The sequence below is a fragment of the Anticarsia gemmatalis genome, chromosome 1, assembly GCF_050436995.1.
Source record: "Anticarsia gemmatalis isolate Benzon Research Colony breed Stoneville strain chromosome 1, ilAntGemm2 primary, whole genome shotgun sequence".
Classification (NCBI taxonomy): Eukaryota; Metazoa; Arthropoda; class Insecta; order Lepidoptera; family Erebidae; genus Anticarsia; species Anticarsia gemmatalis.
This window is the reverse complement of record NC_134745.1, coordinates 15,319,076-15,342,087: the sequence shown is the minus strand read 5'-3', so window position 1 is coordinate 15,342,087 and position 23,012 is coordinate 15,319,076. Positions and strand designations below refer to the sequence as shown.

The 23,012-nt window shown below is 34.4% G+C and overlaps 1 protein-coding gene across 3 annotated transcripts in view; it reads left to right on the top strand.

Annotated features, from left to right (window-relative positions):
• Positions 1-23,012, top strand: part of LOC142981905 (cell adhesion molecule Dscam2-like) — a 221,668-nt gene that overhangs the window by 84,574 nt on the left and 114,082 nt on the right. For all 3 annotated transcript variants that reach the window (XM_076128169.1, XM_076128079.1, XM_076128247.1), the window contains exon 3: positions 16,541-16,709. In XM_076128169.1, the coding sequence (XP_075984284.1) occupies positions 16,541-16,709 (169 nt within the window). The remainder of the gene's footprint in view (positions 1-16,540; positions 16,710-23,012) is intronic.

Genomic DNA, 23,012 nt, shown 5'->3' with positions numbered 1-23,012 from the left:
GTCTTATTCAATGGTTCGTCTGGTGCTATTAAATCACATAATTTTTCATGGAGTTCTGGCGATAATGTAGACAGAAGAATATTTGTCTTCATGTGGGGCTCAGTAATTTCATTAAGTCTAAAGTACACTTCCAGACGTTTTTTAAAGTTATTGAACGTTTCTGATTCATGTAAAGGATTAAATTGTATTTTTGGTATAATCTTATGGTATTGGTATATTCTATGTTGGTCTTCCTGTCGCTGACCTTGAATAATGGTTTTTTTTGTTAAAAGTTTTGATACTAAAATAGTGTGAAGTTCTTCGAATTCGTAGCCGTAATTTTGTTCGTGTAAATACGCTGTTTCATCGTTATCATCTATGGTTTTGTTTTCTATCTTCTCTTGTAACTCTCGCAGTGCTGTTATGGTGTCCTTCAAGGCTGCGGAGCGAGCGGTGATGTCCTCGTCAGACATCGTCGCCCTCTGCTCGATGTAGGTATCGAGTCTGGTGAGCATCCCACGTAGGGTGCTCCGTTTTTTACGTAGCTTTTCCATTTAGGTTCAGTTTTTCCTCGTCGCCAATATTATGTATTAATAAAATACGAGCATTACGTGTTTGATATATTTATTGACAGAGAATGCCAAATCGTTATATGATTAATATATGGCATCTACCATAGAGTAGAAGGAGTTTAGGTGGAGTTTAGGTTCACCACAATTCTAATAAACACTAATTTTCTAGTATATTTTCGTGTTTAAATTAATTGTAAAAATCCAATTTCAGCACCAATTCGAATTAACAGGCACTTCGATATAAATACACCTACTTTTCCTATTAATTCAGCAATATTTTTTCCCTTTAAATCTCCTGGTAAATACCAGTGAATACAATAAATTCCTAGTGTATCTATCATGTTGTAATACTGAGTGAGACAGCAACTGAATCAATACGGCGTTTCTGTAAATGATCGTTAATTATGGGCGGTATTAACTCGTGAGCGATGGCTCAGCCACATCTGTTACGTGTTGTTGCTTGTATGTCTGTATGTATGTATGTATGTATGTATGTATGTATGTATGATTATGTAATCGAGTGTTGGAATGGTGTATGGAGTTTTGTTTAATCTGGGATTGGTTGCGATTTATGGGATTTGTCATGGAAATAAAATGATATTTTTCACAGTACTGATGGAATGCGTTTTGGGACGTAAAGCTTTTATTGTTCAGTGGCTATCTTTATGTTAGGTTACAGTGCACCACACTAGTAGAAATACAGTAACTCATATACATGTATATATTTATGATATGTAATTTTTCTTTCAGTTTCTGTTGTGTATTACTTAGTTGCAGTAGTATTATCAAATAAGTCCTTAAAAAATTACAGTCAAAAACGCGATTATGTATTACTTTTTTACAAAACTGATGACGAAAATCAGCTTCGATAATTTTATTGTATTTCATATTTCAATTTAAAAATATTTATCGGGAATAATGATCAATGACGTTAATTAGTTTCTAATATATTTAAATCGTAAGACTCGTGAAAATGTTTATACTGACTTAATAAACACGTTTAAATTTATTTTCCGATAAGCCATAGAATTATATTCCACATTATACACTTGCGTGTAAGTACGTCAGTTTGTTAATGAAGCATTAGCCGTTAATACCTAATGACAAGGGTCAGGCCTGTGTTATAATCACTTAGTAAGGCTCCAGAACATTAATCAACTTGTAATTGAATCAACGTCATCTTAAGAAACCTCCCCCATGTTCTCGCGTTCTATAATGGTTTGTATACTTGCATTATAGATAAAATAAGTGGATAAATCATAAATTCAACCAATATTTAACCGATTTTATGAGACTATATATCTCTAGCACTCGATAGGTATTTTTTGTAACTGCCCAACGTCCGAATCAAGAAAATTCCAAAAGGTCAGTAGACAAGGTCAGGAAACTCCGAAGGTTTCGTTTCATATATTGGCGAACTGAGAGTAACCTGAATGATTTGTTTAATTTAATAGAGAACAGAGATAGCCGAGTGATATAAGCTTATCCATCTCTTTCAGTTACTCGTACAAACGATAGCTACTCGTTTGTCGATAGATGATAGTGGTAGGTAGCCCTTCTGCAGTTGACGACCAAAGTGGTAAACTCCAAAAACTCTTTCAAAATTAATTAACTAGAGAACCGAGACGTTTGTTTGTCGTCTCCGACAATTCGAAGTGGGCAGCCGTCTCGCGCCTCCGGGGCGCAGTTAACGCGGTCTATCAGTAAACGAATATAAAACTAAAGGCATAAAACACCGAGTGTGAGAACATCTGAACAATTCCGACACCGGTTTATGAGTTGGGAAATAAAATGAAGTATTTTCTCAACTATTTTTGGAAATAGATGGACTTTACCTCTTATTATTATAAAATGTGCTGTGTCACGTAAAACATTACTCGGCCAATCTATGCGGCTACGCTGATACAATTTTGTAATACTAAACTGGTATTATTATTTTTTCAATAAGCAAGTATTTGTTCTAAAATGAAATATATTTTTATAAAACCCAAATTACATGCAAGCAAAGCCATTCAAAGTACATAGTATATCATTAAAAAGATGAAACCACATTTTTCACCCGTAGTTAATAATATGTCAGTAGTACGTATAATGTAGGTAAATCATAAAAGCCATTTCATTTTAAATAACCTCAAATAATTTAAGTGCTTTGTGGGACTTTATTGCGGTTCATACTCGCGCGTTATTGAAATTCGGATCACGGAACTTGGGACGTGTCTCTCACGTGAAATATAGTTTTAAATACACGTATGAAATGTGATATGAAAACTGTGATATTAATTATTGGTGGTGGTACTTTTGCTAATAATAAAAAAAGTCTTGTTTATTTATGTATGACTTTTCAGTTTCGAGGTTAGGTTAGTTATTTATCCAAACTAAAAAGTGGCTTATTTTTTAATATATTAAATTAACTAAATAAGTAAATTCTGAAGTTAAGTTTTAAAAATACTGATTGATAAACCTTAAGAAAAGGGAAATTTCCATGAATTTTTGGGTCATCAATAGTTTCCTTTCCTTTACTCCCGCTATGTTTGACACCAAGATCTAAGATGTCTTAGCAAGGTTCTTATATTAGAATGTAACTTTATGGACATTGCATTAACGTATAAGCAATGAAAATTCAATTGAGTGGCGCTATCAAACTAGATTATCAAGATCGTAGATATAATATGTACACATATTATACTCATAATAGCATATTTTAATGGCCATCAAAGGACATCTATGCATACTCGTGAACGGGTACAACACATATAAGAACGATAACTTATCAACAAAGTACTATGGTTATGCATAGTACATTATTTTTATATCATCAGGTTCACTAATAACTAGATGTATTTTGAAGTAATGCGTTAATGTTTCAATTATAATTGAAACGATAATAATGCTAACAGTGCTAGAGTATCAGTAACAGCTTTTTTTTATTAAAGCATACAGTAAATTGAAATATCAAGCACTCTGCAAACTGTATTTATCATCATGCATTCCTGACAGCTTCTTTACAAAATCTTCGAGCCGGTTTCACTTATACCTTTCGGTATAAATTAGTGTGTTATTATGAAATTCGCATTTCAATACATCTTCAGTTTTCCTTCTGAAATTTACAAGTAAATAACCCGTTCCCAATAGCCTCGATTTTCTATACAACACTGTATATTGTAACATAAAAGCGTATAAACTAATTTAATGTCCGTCGTATCGAGGTCCCGAACAGGCGCTTTAGTGCGCACCGTTTAAACGTATAGCCGTTTTACGCGTGGCAGTTACGAGTTTATAGCCGCACTTCTAATACACACTGACAGTTTTTATAAGAGCACCATTATTGATATTATGGCACGTTTAAGTGTTTGTATCACACATTTGTTTGTGTACACCTGTGGGTAGGTTAATAAATTACTTTTTGAAGAGTTTTTAGAATGAGTATTTTCAATTTTTGGAGGTAAGGGAATATAGCTTTTTGAAATTGTCACTGGTTTGTCTACGGACGTACATATCTACCAGGGTATTTTTACAATAAAAGAAAACAATTCACGAATAAAATCAAAAGTCAAAGTTCACTATGCAATTTATACATTACGTACATTTAAAATGTACTTAAAATAGTTCCTATATGATCTGCTAGGGGTAATCTGTGGTCAAACATCATTTTCTTCTCGATAGTCCAAGAAAATACTGCTATAAATCTTAAACTACTTCAATCATCTAATAAATATTCAAACTTAATATACACGTATAATGTTGAAAGGCCGCGATCAATTTCGGTTTAATCGTTGCAGAAGGCTTTAGTTTGACTTGCATGAGCCGCCCCGGTTTGCTGGCGAACTTTTTGTTCACACGTACACGCTGCCAACTCTCCACTTCGCTAGTGAGAGATTATATTGTCATGATAATGAGATGCTAAGAGAAGTGATCATTTAATTTCTTTCTTTGCTTGGTTGGTGAAATTCAAGGTAAAAATACAAACATTAGTTTTTAGGACTTAAAGTGATGTTTTGAAGCCCTTTAGTGTATTATGTATTTTACTATTAGTTAGTCAAGTTTAGTTTTAAAGTAAAGTTATCGTTATTGAAAAGCGTAAATTATTTGAGCTGTCCTAAGGCAATGAACTGTTTAAAATTTTGTCATTGTCTAAGATCTAATGATTGGAAATGAGTGAGAAATAGAAAGAAAATTAAAACACAAAGAAGAAAAAAGGAAGAAAGCAAGAAACAAAGGACAATAGAACATAATATATACGAAAAGACGATTAGGGAATTAATAGGAAACACGAAAATATACCTTTTCAAGACTATTTAAGAGCCTGGGTTTTATTTACTAGTCCACATAAACATCGTTCACCAACTCGTAAAGACAACTTCCTACTAACTCTCAATATTGAAGAGATTAAAAATAGAAATCCTGTTTGTGTAAGGAAATAAACATACAACACAAAACTAAACCATTTCTAAGAAAACACACACGAGCATTATCTTTACGACAATATTCATTGAATTTTTGCGATGGGGAAATGTCGTTATGTCGTATACATGGGCAGCAATGTAAGCGGTTGGATGGACAATAACAGTTTCGCGCCAAGCTCAGCAGTGGGTTAGGCGACCCTCAGAAGGTAGGCCCTTGGCAAATTTCAATTTGCCTCGAGAAGTCTGTCGTGCATGCATATTGGCATATCAAAGACCTTTTTACGCATGGTCTGAGTTACAAGCGTTTTTGCTATTACGTAAGGTGGTTTTCTGAGCTGAAGGACTTAAACACAGAATTGTTAACACAGACACAGTTTTTATTTTCATAATAATATCACGTGCATTTATTTTATTGAATAAGGTAAACCTTGCTTCTAAATTGGTATTTCTTCAACATGATTTCAAAACAGTACGTTACTTTAAATTTATTTTATTGCGAGAATAATTATGCTGTAAATGAATGAGTAATAAAAAAATATTATTTGATAAGCTCTATCAACTCGTTAGTGGTTGATAACTTGTACCACACAACAAGCCTACATGGTTCGAAGTTACGGCCTTGTTTAGGGCCCGGAAGGGTTAAACGACACCCGAATGGATTATGTAGTTATTAATGAGCTACGAAGGATTAAATTTTACTAAATGTATATTACAACGGCCGCGTTCCCGGCCTGGAGACCGACACTCTTTTACAGAATTACACCCTAAGCTTATTATCTCGTTTTTGACCGCTAATTCCTTGAAATGGGTTAAAATTGTGCTGAAAATTATGTGATGTGGTCGCTGTGAATGGCGGCCATTTTGTATTTGTTTTAGAGGTACTTTTGGTTGTACAAAGAGATTTATTAATTTATCTTGCTGTTGCTCTGATGGGTACGGGTCTCTTGTCAGTGTAAAGCGAATGCGGGTTGTCTGTTATCTCTTCAAATTATTGTATACAAAAATGCAGTAGTACACTGGTGTTCCTTGTAGAATTACATCCTAACATCTAAAACTCTTATTCATGACAAAACAGTAAGCACGGTAGCTTGTCAGCTCCTCAATCGAGGCCTTACAAAAAAACTAGGAATTGCTAAAGGAGGATTAGAATCTAAACTTCTTTTCTACACTAGACTTTAGTCAATGAAAAAAAATAGTTTCATTTTTTTTTAATGTGGCTTTCGAGAAAGGTTATGTAAAACTAAAATTTAATTTTCCTCCAATCTCAGTAGGGTTTAAACGTTAGACATTTCTAAGCTGATATTCTAGTATGAAAATGTTATTTTATTAAACAAACACCGCGGGTGACTAGAGATATTAAATTTTAATGACCCTATTACTTTCACACTATCAACATTATAAAATTAAACTGCCAGGTTTGTAGCTTCATTTTAAAACTGATATTTTGAAACAATAAGTATTTAACACACCTTTGTAATATTTTTGTATTAATGTAGGCAGCTTATAAAGTAGGGTTTATGCTAGATTTATTAAAGAAAAAACATCATCGACCTTTTTTTTGTAAAAAGGCGATTTCGGACCACTATCAACGGTCGACTAAGAAGTATGAAAAAATTATCAGCGCTTTCCCACGCTATTTCAAATGTCAAATGCTACTCAATAGCATCGATTTTTGGAAACACCCCGTTACACTAAACCTAATTAACGCTTTAGTGATAATTAATACGGTTGAACGGAGATACTTTTGAATATAGAGGTCGCTATTAAAAACAAATCGTACAATTTTATTCACAGTGATGTTTATTATCAAGTACACGACAACTAAACTCGTCGCTAGCTTTTGTGCGAGTTATTTTTATTGTCAAATTAATCCCAAAATTTCCTAAAATTACCCCGTTATGCGGTATTTAAAAATAACATTTAAGACGTTTCACTTTAAAAACTTCTTAAGTAATATATTTCAAAGACAAAACAATACACACATGCAACAATAACACAAAGATGAAGTAAGATTGCAATCTTGGAGCGTCGACGACAAAAAAGCTTCCTGTAGATACAATATAATACATAGTCTAAGAGTCAGCGGCCAGAACTCAGCTCACAATACACCCTGTAGATAGAACTATATAATACATAGTCTAAGAGTCAGCGGCCAGGACTCAGCTCACAATACACCCTGTCTTTTGTACTTTATTAACCACAACAAAGACAAACTTCACTTCTTTCCGGTCTTATTAACAAAAATACCGGATAGATGCGTGTCGGACTTGCTCGGAAAGGGTGCCGTATTAATTTTTGTATTGTGTTAATTTTGAACATTTTCGCAACTTAAAAGACTTCTGTGTATTTGTTTAAGGCTACTAAGTCTACTGGTATTTAACCAATCGGTTATATACTTACTTAGTTACTAAAACCACTGGTCTTTAACCAATCGGTAAGTGAAACTAGTTAGTTTAAGAGACTGTAGACTTCAATATATGGTTGTAATTGTTACTCAATGTCTCCACACGTTTTCAAAATAAAATTGGCTTGAGTTTTTGATGGATAGACAGACAACAAAGGTACCTTACAAAGGTTTCTTTTATGTTATTTTTTGGACTATGGACCCCTAAAAAAAGATTCAAGGAATTCGAGGCTTTATTTTATATAGCCTTTATTAAGATATTTCCTTCAGGACACAAATTAGGGGAGATTTTTCGCTAAGCAGCTCACCACTCTAATTCTTTGAGACAGTTTTTTTTCTTCAAGAAATGTTTTGAGGAGATTTTCTTCATAATCTGGAAGTGAAAGGGATAAACATAAAGACTTATATATTTTGGACAGCCTTAGTATTTTCTTTTATTTAAATAATATCGCCTTAGTACATATCTATTACTATGTATCTATTACCAGTAATCATGATGAGAATCACTTGTAGGTATAAAAAGAACTTTTTTTACGTAAGAACAAAGTTACCAGAATATTTATAGAAAATGGCTGCCTAACACTGACAAAAAACTTTTATCATATTTCTCGAAAAAAATGTTTTTTACCTGAAAAAAATCACTTGAAACAGCCACATAACTTGAATATTTTCGCAATATTCATATATTTTTATGCGTAATAATGATCGATAATGGCAATAAAGGTATGTGGCAAGTTATGCAATTTGCCCCTCAAACTGTAACTACCATAAAACAATATCGGAACACCTGGCCTTTGTGTAGTGATGGGACATTAACGTGATCGGTTACGATATTTTGTCGTTACAATATTTTGGTACATTGAGTGTTGTATTTTTGGAAGCCTTCGAAAATAATGTCGCGTGTTTATAGGTAATGTAAGTATTAGACTTTGTTTATTTTTAGCAGTTTTTAAGAATGATAACAACACAATGTGTTTGAGGCGTTCGTTTTTATTGACAGTGGAATAAGAAAATAAGAACGATAATGGTAATAAGTGCTTTAAAAATGTTCGTATCAAATAAATTAGATCACAAATTCATATCACAAATTAAGTAAATATACTTATTTCTAATACAAAATATACTTATATTCTTTTCAACTGTACTTTTAATTTCACTGTGCGTCTAATATTAAAATTGCGGGCAGTGTTACGAGTGTGGAGTAATTTCTTTCAGAATTTTGTTGTAAAATTTCCTTCATTCTCCGCACGCTATAATTCTACTCCATTATGATTGATGACTCACGTTCATCGACAGACTGTATTGTGCGAGATGTTAATTTATACGTTAATATGCAAATTTCTCTCGTTTAAAACGGAAGCGAAATTCCAAAGAACTTTAAGTTTAAAACACTTTAGATTTAAAAACTTCATCGAACTCTAGTAAAATAAAAATATAGTTTGATATTCGTAAAAGTGTGCTAAGGTAAATTAACTATTTTGTATGTATCAAGAAACAGAAAAATTATATTTATTTTCAGCGAACATAGGTAATCACAATGCATTATTTACTTAATATGTATTAAAAAACGGTTATTAGAGAATATTGGTCGCAATTTGCACAAATAGCTATCTTCGTCTTTTAAAAAACCATATCTCGATTTTTAAAAAACAATCAAATGCACATTTCAAACTTTCAAAGTACCAAACCAGCAAACGACTTCATTTCATCATCGATACTCCACACCTCAAGTCCAGTACATCACTAAACTCCTCGCTAGTACAGGAGCTCGTATATTTTACGTTCACGTAACACGCTCAAATGCTCTTTTTATAGTCGAAGAGACGGGCCAGTAAATTTGAGTGGTACCGCCGTAAGCCGTCGTAAGCCGCGGTACGTGTAATTTCGTTTTATTAAGTCCCCCACACACTATATTAAAGTCAGCTCTTGTGATATGAGCCGTTGTTAGTTATTGTATCGTTGTTTGCGAGTCTCTGCACTTTTAGGTGTGAGGGTGCTATCTTAGGAAAACATAAGCGTATGTGAATATGTAATTTAATGGTATGGCACTTAGTAGAAAATCGGGTGTCATTTTGCTATCGACATATTTATTTCCACTTAAAGTTATGCTACTATACTGTGAATAACAATTTCTGATAATATTGTATGTGAGTAATATAAATTGGATTTTTATCTAGTAAGTTATTGCTTGACTAAATTCAAGTAAATATCTAACAATTTTGACCTCATTAAAAATGCATAATTGTTTTGAAATTCATTCAAAGACCACTATCCACGTTAGGACAACGCGGCCGCGCGGTTGTCTTAAAGCCTAACTATTTCCTCATTTTAAGCGGAAGCCCATGCAGAAAAAGACAGAAATTGTTTTTATATACATTACTTTATATAATCGATCACAAAAAAGACATCTACGAACCCATGTCATTGACTCTCAAAACCCACTATTAGATCAAGCTAACCAGGCTGAAACTATAAGTTAATTTTTGTACACAAATTCAATTATCCCTTCGTCTGACGTTGACTCACTGGAGCCCTTAGCACCTTTCAAACTTTCACTACTGACTAACTACATTACTAGAACGCATTGATCTTTACTAACTTGCCTATTAGTTCATCTTTTGGTTTGTAGACAATCTTGAATCATAGTTGTTCATACTATAAGATACCTTAATGGCTGGTGGTGAAAAAAAAAAGTATTGTCTTGCCCAATTACACTTTAAGACTTCTGACTGTAAAGGGTTTTGTTGTAGCACTTGGTGGCCAAATAGCTGTGTTAAAATGTTGCAGCTTATGTTAAAATCGTAAGAATGTATTTACTTCGGTGTCGTAGGTCGATATTCAATTACAGATACACTGTTAAAAAAATGGCGTCATATTGGAACCATGCAGCGGATGGGTATTTGCGACAGCAGATTTACTGTGTTAAACAAATTGAAATACATACATTCCTGTTTATAGTTTGCATAAAATAGCTTGGTAAATTAGCGTAAGGCACTCACAACTTCATCTCAAAACTTATCGAGAAATTAGCCAACCCAAGACCTACTTAAAAATCCACCGCCAACATAACAACACGTTTAACAAATAATAAAACAAATTAACAACGTCTTATATTAATAAGAGTACGTCAAAGGTTCAAAGAGAATTCCGCGACTTGCGACTTGCGACAATTAACGCGGTCGCGCGACAAAGCGACGCATGCAAGGAATTTTAATAAAGCGACGTGGAACATGGAGTAACGAATTGTCGGCATGCTGGCGTGCCTGAGACACTCGCTTCAGATTAAGGTGCGGTGACGTCATAAATCTGCGGTGGCGCCATCTGCACACGCTTTATTAAATGTATTTCATTAAGTATGGGTGATTTACTTTTTTGTTTATGAGTACAGCTAATTTAGTGCCTTTTATTAAGATGGAAATCCTTGATTCCTTAATACTTGTCGGTGTGGAACTTCCTAAGTTATATGAAGTTATAGCTGACCCGCGCAACTTCGCTTGCGTCACTTAAGAGAGGATGGGTCAAAATTTTCCCTGTTTTTGTAACATTTTTCACTGGTTCTCTGCTTCTATTGGTAGTAGCGTGTTGATATATAGCCTATAACCTTCCTCGATAAATGGACTATCTAACACTGAAAGATTTTTTTTAAATCGGACCAGTAGTTTCTGAGATTAGCGCGTTCAAACAAACAAACAAACAAACAAACTCTTCAGCTTTATTATATTAGTATAGATATATAAATTATATATAATATATATTAGTATAGATTTCTGATCAATGTTTGAGCAGTTTTGGAGATACTATTAATCAAGATATTATATCGAGATCGAATTCAATTAAACAAAAAGATATCCAACTCCTGAAGTCTATTTTTATCATAGGTAGCGGATAATATCAACACAATTAAACATAGTTGTTGTTAAAAGAGTTTTATTTTTCACTGAAATAGTTACCTAATGTTAGAACAATAGCCCTAAATCAACAATATTGTCATCTCAACTATTTCTATCTACACGTGTATACACGAATCTCTGAACTATGTATTATACACGATAGGTATATTCATTACTCGCGACTCAGCAAAGGTGAACGTGCATAACTAACATTCACAGACAACATTCCTGTACCTCACAAGATCACGCATGCCTCAGCGAACTCTACGAAACAGACTCGAGAAACTGACAAACCTAATTCGCTTCAACAAAACGATATTTCAAACTGACGGTAATGAGCCGCAGCGCGCGACTGTACATCTTTGAGTCTGTAATCAAAAGGCACGTTCAATAACTCGTGTGTTCGTATATAGCTGCTAATTAGGTACAGTCGCGCACACTCCACGTCAACTGACACATGGTAATATCGCGCACAGCCGCGCCACGCTCCCGGTGACGCGTATAATTGTTTACGCCGTTCGGCTCTCATTAATTGAGTTACGTTTGAAACTCCCTTTTATTTCGTTTAGAGTGTAGGTAGTTGATTTTCTGACAAATAATTACGGTAATCAATTGGAGAGGAAATCTCAGGAGGTAATTGTTGCTAAGTAACATATATTTCAATGAAATTTAATTTGAAGATTGCTGTTTGAAATATGTTTTGTTGAGGTGTAATTTGTTTTAAAAGAGCAAGGTAATTACGGCCTCATATACGCTTTCCTACGTACCAACTTTCAAGAGATTTGGTGTGGTACACAAAATTCAACTTGTGTAATCCTTTAACAGTCAGGACATTATTGAATGATCTATAAAAGAAATTGCATCAAGCCTAAGGCTTGCTACACACATATTCGATTCGACATTAATCGGCCAAGCCAATCGGCTTTCTGAGTATGTGTAGATGAACCCAAACGGCAAAAGCCGAATAAGTGAGTTGAGTCGGCTTTATTGTTTTGATAAATATTGCCGAATCGAACATGCTGAACCGAATATAATATGTATGTGTAGTAAGGCTAAGATAGTTTGTGAAAACGAAATTACTACCTAAGATCCAAAAATAATTTAATACTGTTTTAAAAAAATGCTTCCCGCTCTTTGTCACTCCCATTCTGAAATAAAACACCCCGAACAATTCTCAATGTTCTTTTTTTCACGTTTCTTCCTTTGTACCATTCTCAGTGGTGTCGAGTGTGGTGACGTCATAACAGCTGTAAATCTCGCCTGGACGCAAGTGATCGCGTGATGATAAACATTAACGCATTGTTTACAAGTATTAGAGAAAAACACAATGAAACTTGTATCTACGGACGAGTGGGAAGTAATTTATTGAACGATACTTTTATAAAATTTAAAATTGATGACGTTTTAAACTATATTCTTCTTTCCACGTGTGTACTCTGGTTTAATTATTAATATGGTTAAAGCATGTATTAAAAAGTGCACGCTATACTGCTTGGAACTGAATATTCTCTTCAATCTATTATATGGACAATGAAAGGAACGGCCAAGTAAATAAATCAAGCTATTTCCATGGTGAAGGTAGAAAACAAAGAACACCAGTGGCTACGATCTTTGCAAACACTTTTGCTTCAATAAAATCTATTCATTTCATCATACATGACCGCTGATTACAATAATACTACGCACTTGATCTTTCTGCGAAATTATATGAGTATGTTTTTTTAAAAAGTCTGTTCCCGGCAAGCATGTCAAGTTAAATCCTATTTTACAGTACGAAACGTAAAACAAAAATACAATAAATAGTGAAAAACTACCACCGTTTATAAACCATTGTTTCAGTGCATTTAAAATGAAAAAAATTTGGCTCTGCGCCATTTTTACAAACTGTTTGCAGCCAAGTTATAATAAAACAAAGCGTCGTTTTAAGAATGAAACATACAATAAACGTTAATTTACACACTTATTTTTGATAATGACTTACTTATGAGCAGTGATAGCCGCGTGGTCAAAGCTTGCAACACGCCAATGACTTTTTGAAGTGTGAATCAAAAATAATTACTACTCGTTCCAATGATGAAGGAAAACATCGTGATGCAACCTTGCATATCTGAGAGTTCTCTGTCACAGTGCTTTAAGGTATCGAAGGTCCCCAACCCGCATACTATTAGCACGCTGGACTCAAGACCTTAATCTTAATATAAACAAATTAATCATATTAATTAACAAAATGACCGTAGTTCTGTGCCAAACTTTTGTTTGTGTAGATCTTTAAATTCGTCTCTTTTGGTAAATCAAGCTATTTCAAACCATACCATTCAGTCTATTTACTGCCGAATTGAAACATAAACATGTATATTTATAAATAGTGAAGGTAAATAAAGCAGTCTCTCTTCCTATATTATGAAATCCAAACACGACTGTCAAAACGTAGGTGGGTAAATACGATATGTTCGCCTCTCTACCAAATACGTGTTTATTTAAGCATTAATTCATATAGCAAAGGATCTAAAAGTAGAACATGAAAACAAATGAAAATAGAGAACATCTTTATAAATAATCTAATAGTAAAAAACGTTTTAGGTACTTCTTTTGTAGAAGTAAAACATATTTTTTTTAATAAACGCACCAAGACGCACATGTAGTTTTTTTTTGTTGAAATTTGAATTCAATGACTTGAAAAATAATTTGTTAACTTTGTATTTTATAATTTTTCATTAAAGTTTTTATTTCATAGCTACGATAATTTCACTACTAACAACTAACTAACTAACTAACAACCAAAATTCATAAAGAAAACGAAGTCGAGACAAAAATATTATTTAATTTTGATTGTGATCTAAATAAGGAGTCCGGGCATTCATAGGACACAGCACTTTACTATGCTAATTTAAAAAAAATTGACTGATGCTCAATTATTTTTAACCATGTTATTAGTTATTTAATCGAAGTCGTTTTCCATCAACCTGTCGTTTTCTTAGCTAAGATAAACGCTTATGCAATCAATTCGCTCCTTCAATGCAAAAGGGCCACAACTCAAAAAAAAATGAAAATCGTTTTATTGCAAAAATGACACCTGAACCGACTATATTTTATAGTAAAAAAAAAACACCCATCATTTTAGCTTATATTATGGCTGCACTGACTTACTGCCCTTTTTGCATTAGCTCACTTTGACAGGTAATATCAGTGCAAAACAGCCACTTTGTGAGTTGCGCCCGGAGATTCAACGCAAATGCTCGTCAGTTGCGTGAAAAAAAGCCACAATCCAAAATACGTTTGTGTTGGGTGCCAAATTTCAAGTTATGTGATTATATTTTACAATACAAAACTGTCATATTTTGGAAAACGTCCTTTTTGCATTCTAACTATAGTATTTGTTACCATATGTTGCAATACAAAAGTGCCATTTTTCTGAAAACTACCGTTTTGCATTCAAACACTAGTATTTGTTATTATATTTTGTAATATAACAGTAGCATATTTTGAAATACGTCCCTTTTGCACAAAATTATTGTGGAATAAATAATTATTTTTAGCATGCTAGAATGGGAAGGCCATAAATATGGCCGTTTGGCATGATAATAATTTTAGTTTTCGTTAAAATTTTCAAAACAAAATTTAACATTTTGATGCAGGGAAAGGTAAGGAGGGACCCTGCCCTTTCAAATCGCCCTTTTAGCGGCAAGATCCGACTAGTCCTTTTCAAATGCGTCTAGGTCATCCCGCCATCTCCGTTTAGGTCTCCCGCGTCTGCGATGACCATCCTCTGGCATTCAGTTGGTAAATATGCGGGCCCACCTTTCCGGATGCATGCGGATAATGTGGCCGGCTCAGTTCCATTTCAACCTGGCGGTCTTCTTCCCTAAATCGGCTATGCGAGTTTGGGAGCGCAGTATAGAATTTTGGACGTGATATTTTGTTCTTCTTGCATCTGATATACTACGCTCCATCGCTCTCTGACAAAACTTCGGTTTCTACTTTTGGTTTTCCTTAAGGGACCATGCTTGGGCACCGTAGGTTAGGACGGGTAGTATAAACATTTCGACGAGCTTTCGCTTTAGTGACAGTGGAAGGTTACCTTTCATTAGCTCTTTCATGGACAAGGAGCTCTTCCAGGCACTTGTGACACGTTTGTCCAACTCTTTGTCCCGTCGGTTGTTAAAAGAGGTTATCTGGCTCAAGTAACTGACAGACTGTACTCGTCGACATAGTGTATGACTTGCCCGCCTACCTCGACCCTACGTTTTGTGTTGTTGGTCATAACCTGGGTTTTTGTACGGTTCTTACTTAGTCCAATCTGAAGGCTTGCCGTGCTCAGATCTTTGAGCATTGATTCGAGTTCCAATGCAAAGGAAGAGAAGAGGACAATGTCGTCTGCAAAACGAAGGTTTGTTAACTGTTTGCCACTAACAACAATGCCTTTTGATTGCCGCCAGGCTCCTGAAAATTTTTTCGAGGGTGCTGGTAAGTAATTTGGGAGATAGCGGGTCTTCCTGTTTCACGCTTCTGAGGATTTAGAGAGATTGTTGTATATTGCTTTGATGAGTTTGATGTATGTAGCTTCGATTCTACATAGTATCTTCTTAAGGTCTTGGTTATGGAGTGATGATTTAGTGGCGAAATGACTGATGCTGCCAAAAGCTTTGGAATAATCCACGAATGCTAAATATAAAGGTTTACTCATAAAACTTTTCTATTATCTTATTTATTTAATACTCCTGCTGCACTCAGTCTACCCGGCACGTTACCCATTGATTGATGATGATGATTGATGTTTAATTTTACTAAATAATGAAAGTTACGCACAAAGTTGATCTCTATTATATTACTTATTTAATAATAAGTAAAGATTTTTTAATTTAGATTGTTTAATACAATGTTTTCCTGGTGTCTATTCACTCATGGTTTTATTTACTAATAAGATTTTACTTTTTGATACGGTTTTTCACCAAAAAATGTACAATAAACCATTTTTATTTGCAAAACTGTGTTTAATTTTTGACATATTTTTCATGATATTGGTTCAAATTTTGAATGCAAAACGGACATATATGCTTTTTTTTCTTAATAGGTAACAGCTATTACAAAGTTTATATTGTAGATAGATAGAGCTAAAAAATACGCATCTAATGATATATTAACATCTTATATTTAATTAATAAATATATAAAATATTATAAAAAAACAGTTTCAAAAATTTGTTTTGGCTCTCCTGTAAAATTTATAGTTTTCGATTTGTGACCCTTTTGTATTCAAGGAGCGAATTAATAAAACGTTTTTCTTCTTCCCTAGTGTCTCCATCATCATGTCAGCTGCTGTTCCTGATGGAGCCGCCTCCCCGGCTGTCGTTCTCCAACAGCACGGGCGCGAGGGTCTCGTGCGCCGCGCACGGCACGCCAGCGCCTGTCATATCCTGGCTGACGGAAGACGGCGCGCCCGTGTCTGATGTACCGGGGCTCAGGTAACATGAAGTTTAATGATATGTACTTGAACGTTTTGATTGTAGAAATTAGAGACAGAACTAAAGAGGATTTCTATGCTTTGATAAATCATAGCATAAAAATTCCCTTTAATATAATCAAACAGTTTACTAAAAGACACGAGCATTGTTTAAATAAAATTGGTAAGAAAGAGATGAAAATGCGTGAAAAAAATTTTAGAAGCTGGTGCAAATTAAAAAACATACATGTTTAGGTACATTGAGAACTAATAGGAGTGAAGCAGAATAAATATTGTTGTGAAAACGGACAAAATTATTCGTCTGAAGTTCACGCGGACGAAGTCGTGGTCGGCCGCTAGTATCTATCTATCTATTCCGCACGACCATAACAGATAATGTATAAAGCCATATTAATTATTTTCTACTCTTCATATAATATTAAAACACTGCAAAAATTATAGTAAAAAAGTTATACATATAGCTATTATAAAGTTCGCATAATAAATACTTAATAGCTCTGGAGGAAAGCCAAAGATGTTAAATCTTTAATTTCTGAATTAAAGTGTCGGTCGTTAAAAGAGTTAGACTTCCTTCTATATGACTTCACATTACTCTGTTTATGATCAAATTAAAAAGCAACGCGAGAGTAATTACAATAAAGTCATTTAATGTCTACACACCAGTACTTCGAAAGCGCTCGGAAATAGGGATACAATTTTTTTTTATTAATTTCTTTAAACTCATTTTTTGAGGGCTTGCGATGTCCCTAACTTTCACTTGGCCAGCGTGGCGCACTCAAGACCTAACCCTTCTCTCAATAAGGAAGACCCTAGCCCAGCAGTGAGACAAAGATATTGATTGCTTGTTTCTGATAATGTGACAGAGTTTTTCCTTGGAATTTCTTATAGTAGATAAACCTAAAAGCAATCTCGATACCACGTGTATGTCACACCCACTGAATATACTCGCGAGGAAAATTAATGTATATCTTCACATTTTCGAACATACTACCAAAATTAAAAATTGAATTTCCATTGGTATAATATGATTAAATGTACGAAATAATGAGATAAAATGATTAATTGATACCATCGCCACATTTTTGCATTAAAACACATAATATGGTCGAAAAGCTACTTAAATTTTAAATTACACTGACGTTCGTTTTCAAACGAAATGAAAAAACAAAGCTTTTGAATCGATAAAGCGCATCAGTCATACGACAGTCGGGCAAAGCCGACGCGGGCATTAATCCGGCCCGCAGGATTACAGGCACGGCACCGACGCGGATCCGGCACGACTGAGGCACGGCGCCGGGACGCACACGGAATGTGATATGACGTCACAGATGAAAGCCTCTTTGTTACTGCATCGATGATACTCTTGTTTTTTCTCTCGTTGCTTCTGTCTGTTATTGAACTCCGTTTGTTTTGATGTTAATCTGATAACTCTTCCATTTTGAAGCTGATTTCTTCCCGTGTTTTGATTCAGTGTTCAGGCCATTTTACTGTAAAAAACCGCTGTCCACAATAATATATAACAACTAAGTTCTTCTGCTATACAGAGACTAAATACATTTCTGCTAAAGTTGATAAAGATAAACTACAATACAGCAAATCGGTGTCATCACAAATATTCTATCAATAAGACAAAACAATTGCTTCTAGATGAGACCATAATTCCTATCACCTACTGACTACTATTGACACTGTTAGAACATTACAATCGACACTGAACTCCCACCATACAATGATTTCCTTCAATAATTCTCAATTTCTCTACAATCTTCAGACTTCTTTAAAACGCTTCCAATCTCCCATCACAATTTGATCTGATAAACAAACGTATAAACTTAAATCACCTCTCGGGAGCACGTTCTCAATATCGTTCGCTCCCGTGAGACTCGGTCTACCTACTGTCCAACTAACTAGTCCGATGACAGCGATAATGTATCAATGGAAGTTGTGCTCGGAAATGAGGCCTTATTCCCAAACGTCTCATGCTGCGTGCCAGTTCATGGCTGGATACCTCCGTGTGGAGAGGTAAGGGTTACACGAGACGATACATTGCCAGTTACGCTTGTTTCATAATGCTGAGACTTTTAATTGTAGTTAAGTTTCTTTTAATATGAGTAGCTGATGGATGGGGCGATGTTCGAGTATAAAAGGTTGTCCATTCAAATTACAGCAAAATCAGTTCAGTGGTCCAATCCTGGAAGTACACAGACTTCTTGTCCATTGAAAAGTTACGTTGCGTCCTTTTAAAAACGCAAGGCCTAAAATATGTCATATTCCAATGGATGATGAATAAGCTTAAATTGGTGTAGCTAGCTAGCTAAAGCTTGTAGTTTAGTTTGAAGACAAAAAACACATTTACTATTTTAGGTATAGAGTAATAATGACGTTAATCGTTGATCATACGCTAGTAACAGTCTTGTAAAACCTTACCATAGTAGTTACGTAGTCGGTCCGGACAAGTATCACGCTAATCCCAGGGGCGAAGGCATTAATTCATTGAGAGCCAATGACGTGGAAGGGTCAGCCAAGATTAACGAGCTATAAATTCTGGGTTTTAAACGTCCGTGTGATGACCAGTCGGCTTACTTCCACTATGAAGTTTGGTCGCACAGTTTTCACCCGTTTACGATGTTTGAATTAGGGTTTATATGAAAGTAAAATTTTGCTAATTTTGCGACGTTACACTTGTTTCATTTGTTTCTAGACTAGTAGCGGAACATTTGTATGGGATAATAAAAGCAATGAGATGATTTAAGTAAAAACAAATAGTAAAATAATGTCGTGAAGCATGTATTTTCGGACAAATATTTTATAGTGTTAAAGTAGATTTAGTTGTTATTAATAGGTGTTCATTCAACATAAGTCTCCTGTTTTTCAACGTATCAAAAAAAATATTGATCATGAGTTTTAATTATATTCTTTATAATTGTTATATTAAAACACTGCATTTCTGAGGACAACTTCAACACTGCTAAAGATGAATGATGATAAAGTATGTTTTTAGCTTTAATACTACGCTAAACTTTACTACTTTTTATATACCATACAACCTAGCTTACAGATATTTCACAGCAATTTGAACACCTATTCTAGGTAGCCTGTGTGTTCAAAGTGTCGGTACACTTATTATTTTCATACCAGTACCCCTAACTACGTAGGTTCACCTCGTGGCTAATCGAGTAGTAACTGATTCTCGTCATACAAGCCGGTTCACTGAGTCTTCAGCACATGTAGGTGTGTACAGTCTGTGTCATTATCGACTGACGATTAGGCTGGGAGTACGTCTTTATACGGTTATAGCTTGGGTTATGATTGTAAACGCATTTCGGGTAAAGAAGTATTTTTTTTTGCAAAAGATTCGGTGAAAATTTTTACATATAAAACATAAATTTAACCCATTATTGTCCCACTGCTGGGCAAGGGTCTCCTTCCGTAATGAAAAAGGGGTACTTCTTGATTCCAATTCTTAATATTTTGCAGAATCTTTTGAAAAAGTTCCGTCTAAAGGACGGCAACCAGACCGCATAAATGTTTGGACTTATTTCGAGAGAGCCAGCCTACAAAAAAATAATTAAATGCTTCAAATGTTCTCAAGATTTCAAATAATTGTTTCCATACAACAGTTATTACGTCTTATAAACACCTACCTGGGTATAAGGTGTTACAAAAATATAAAAAATACAAAGACATTAGACATAGACACACATAGACATTATATAAAATGACTTTAGATTTGTGTAAATTGGGAAAGTATGAGGTTAACGACCTCATACTTTAAAGCCATTATGAAATAATAACTTCTTACCTTATCGAGTATTGTGATATTAAAGGTATAGATTTACAGTAATTCAAAAACTTGAATATTATTTAAACCGCTCATTGTAATCGTGGTTAAGTCTTTAATTATGAGGTTTTTTGGAAATGGGAACCCTGTTACCTAAAAGAATCCTATGACGCTTCTATTACCCAGTAGGTAAACGGGTCATGCCTATAGTTTGCGGGATCTTGGATTTGATGCTTTATTGAACAAATTTGAATGTAATTGTGACTTTATTGTTTGGGTGAGGTTTTACTAGACATTTATCTTAACTAAAGAAAATAAAGAAATTATCTGCCTGTTCGTAAAAGTTCCTTGAACACAAATCAATAGTGAGTCCTGGAGTTATTCTTTAAAAACAAGATGGATAAATAATAATAAACAGCTTATTTATAAAATTACTATTAAAACAGACTACTTGAATTCCTTGAAAAGTTATTCTGCTTTGCAAATTAGTTGCTAATGGCATTTCTTAAGAATGCACTTAATTTTGTTTAATACTATTTCTGTTCTAGTTGCCTTCAAGTCTAGACTGAAATAAACTTACATCATTAATTACATTTCTTAAGAAAACTGAAAGTCCAAACATCAAGTAGAAATCTGTTTGTCACTAATATGAAGATAATATGGTTTCACCGATTGTCATGAAAATTAACTTAGAGACAGATTAAGCTGTAAGCCATAACATAAAGACAGTTTAAAGGTGGTTACTATAATGTGGTTACTAAGCACAGGACTAAGGTTCAAATTCTAGGAAGGACTTAAAAGTTGTTCCTAAATTTTAAATCAATAAATTTTCATCGATTCCCAGGAGTTTGGAAGAACTCTCAGAAGTAAATGGTGTGTAAAAAAAATAATTTCTACTTGATTGGAAATAAACAAAAATATAAAATAAAATTATTTTGTCTGTATATCACGTTTACACGACTAAACCGCTTATAATTTTGATATAATTGCACAAAAATATATTTTAAGACCCATAGTGCGATTTTGTACAGTCGGTACTGTCGAGTATCGAAAGTTTGACATTTAGTATGTGCCAAAATAATTTCTACGACATCAGTCTGAGGTGCTGATCAGATTTTTATACAAAATTTCGCGATCACAGGCCAATTGTCGGTAGTCAATAGTAGTAGAGAAGTAATAGAGAAGAGACTACCAGTATCAAACATAAGATGTTGTTTTCGAAAATCAAACTGTGTGTTAAAATAGGGGAACGTTTTGCCAGTGGAACAAAGTGGGCCAACTAGTTAACCATATTTTTTAAGTAAAGACGAAAGATTGTAAATGAAGAGGCTTCAAAAGACAATTTAGAACGTTGATTAGAGTCCGGTCAATTTGTCGTGAGCGAGGTTGTGACGTCATAGTCGCGAGCGCTCCAAGTAAATGATTGATAAATTATGTATATCAGCGGTAGATGCGAAACTGGAGGTGGGTTGTGGTGTAAAATATGAGATATTGGAGATTTATAAATTAATGTAAAAAGCTCTCCCAATATGGGATATTATGATAATAAATTCCGGAAATAAAACATTTTCTACTGTTAGCTGTTAAATCCTCCAGCTAATTTGGAAATTAGTTAGGAATGGTTTACGTAGGGTTTAACGAATGGACTTATAAATAAATACTTTTCGCTAACATGTTCGATGTCCATTCACTAATTTGTTAAATTATTTTTAACGTTACTTGAATAACCATCGATATAATAACTAATATTGCAAGGCACTTTTTATACAAAACAGTTGTTCTAAAATAAATGTCTCAGTTATATCGCTAAACAAACATAATTACACCAACAAAAAAAGTATTCCTACTGAACTGCCCCAAAAACTCATTGTAAAACATAGCTTCCGCTCATCCCTTGTACCATCCCTAGCATGCAGTTCATATTCACGTCATGCCGACCGTTTGTCTTCGTTAACGTAATAAGCCCGTGACGCGGCCGATACGCGGGCGGGACGGGCGCGGGACGAGCGCGGGACGGGGCCGAGACGCGCCCGTCTGTAGAACACAACGTCAGCTGATGCCAATATAATACTGGTATTAGCTGGTTCAGGCTTTTATGTGAGGAAGTCATTTGACAGGTGCTGTTAAGACTGGACTACCTTTGTGAAAATTTTGATTGGAGATGATTTTAATTTAAGGGATTTTGTTACTAATTTCCGTCGAGTATGAAGAATGAAAATACGTTGAATATAACTTGTGGATGGTTTCATTTAATGGCCTTTTTCTTTGTTGTTTAAAGATAAGTTGTATGTATGCTGATTACCAGGAAATAAGTTTAACCACTGATTTGTTACCCTCTATTGCCCTCTTATTATGAATATGTACCTGCAGGAAAAATTTAAACACCAATATTTTTGCAGCAAACGAATCATATAATAAAAACTCTCAAAAGCCACAATAATCCAGAAACATTTCAAAATTTAATTCTTCCAATACCAAGTCAACCACCAACCCATAATTACCCCTCTCCTAAGCTTCACACGC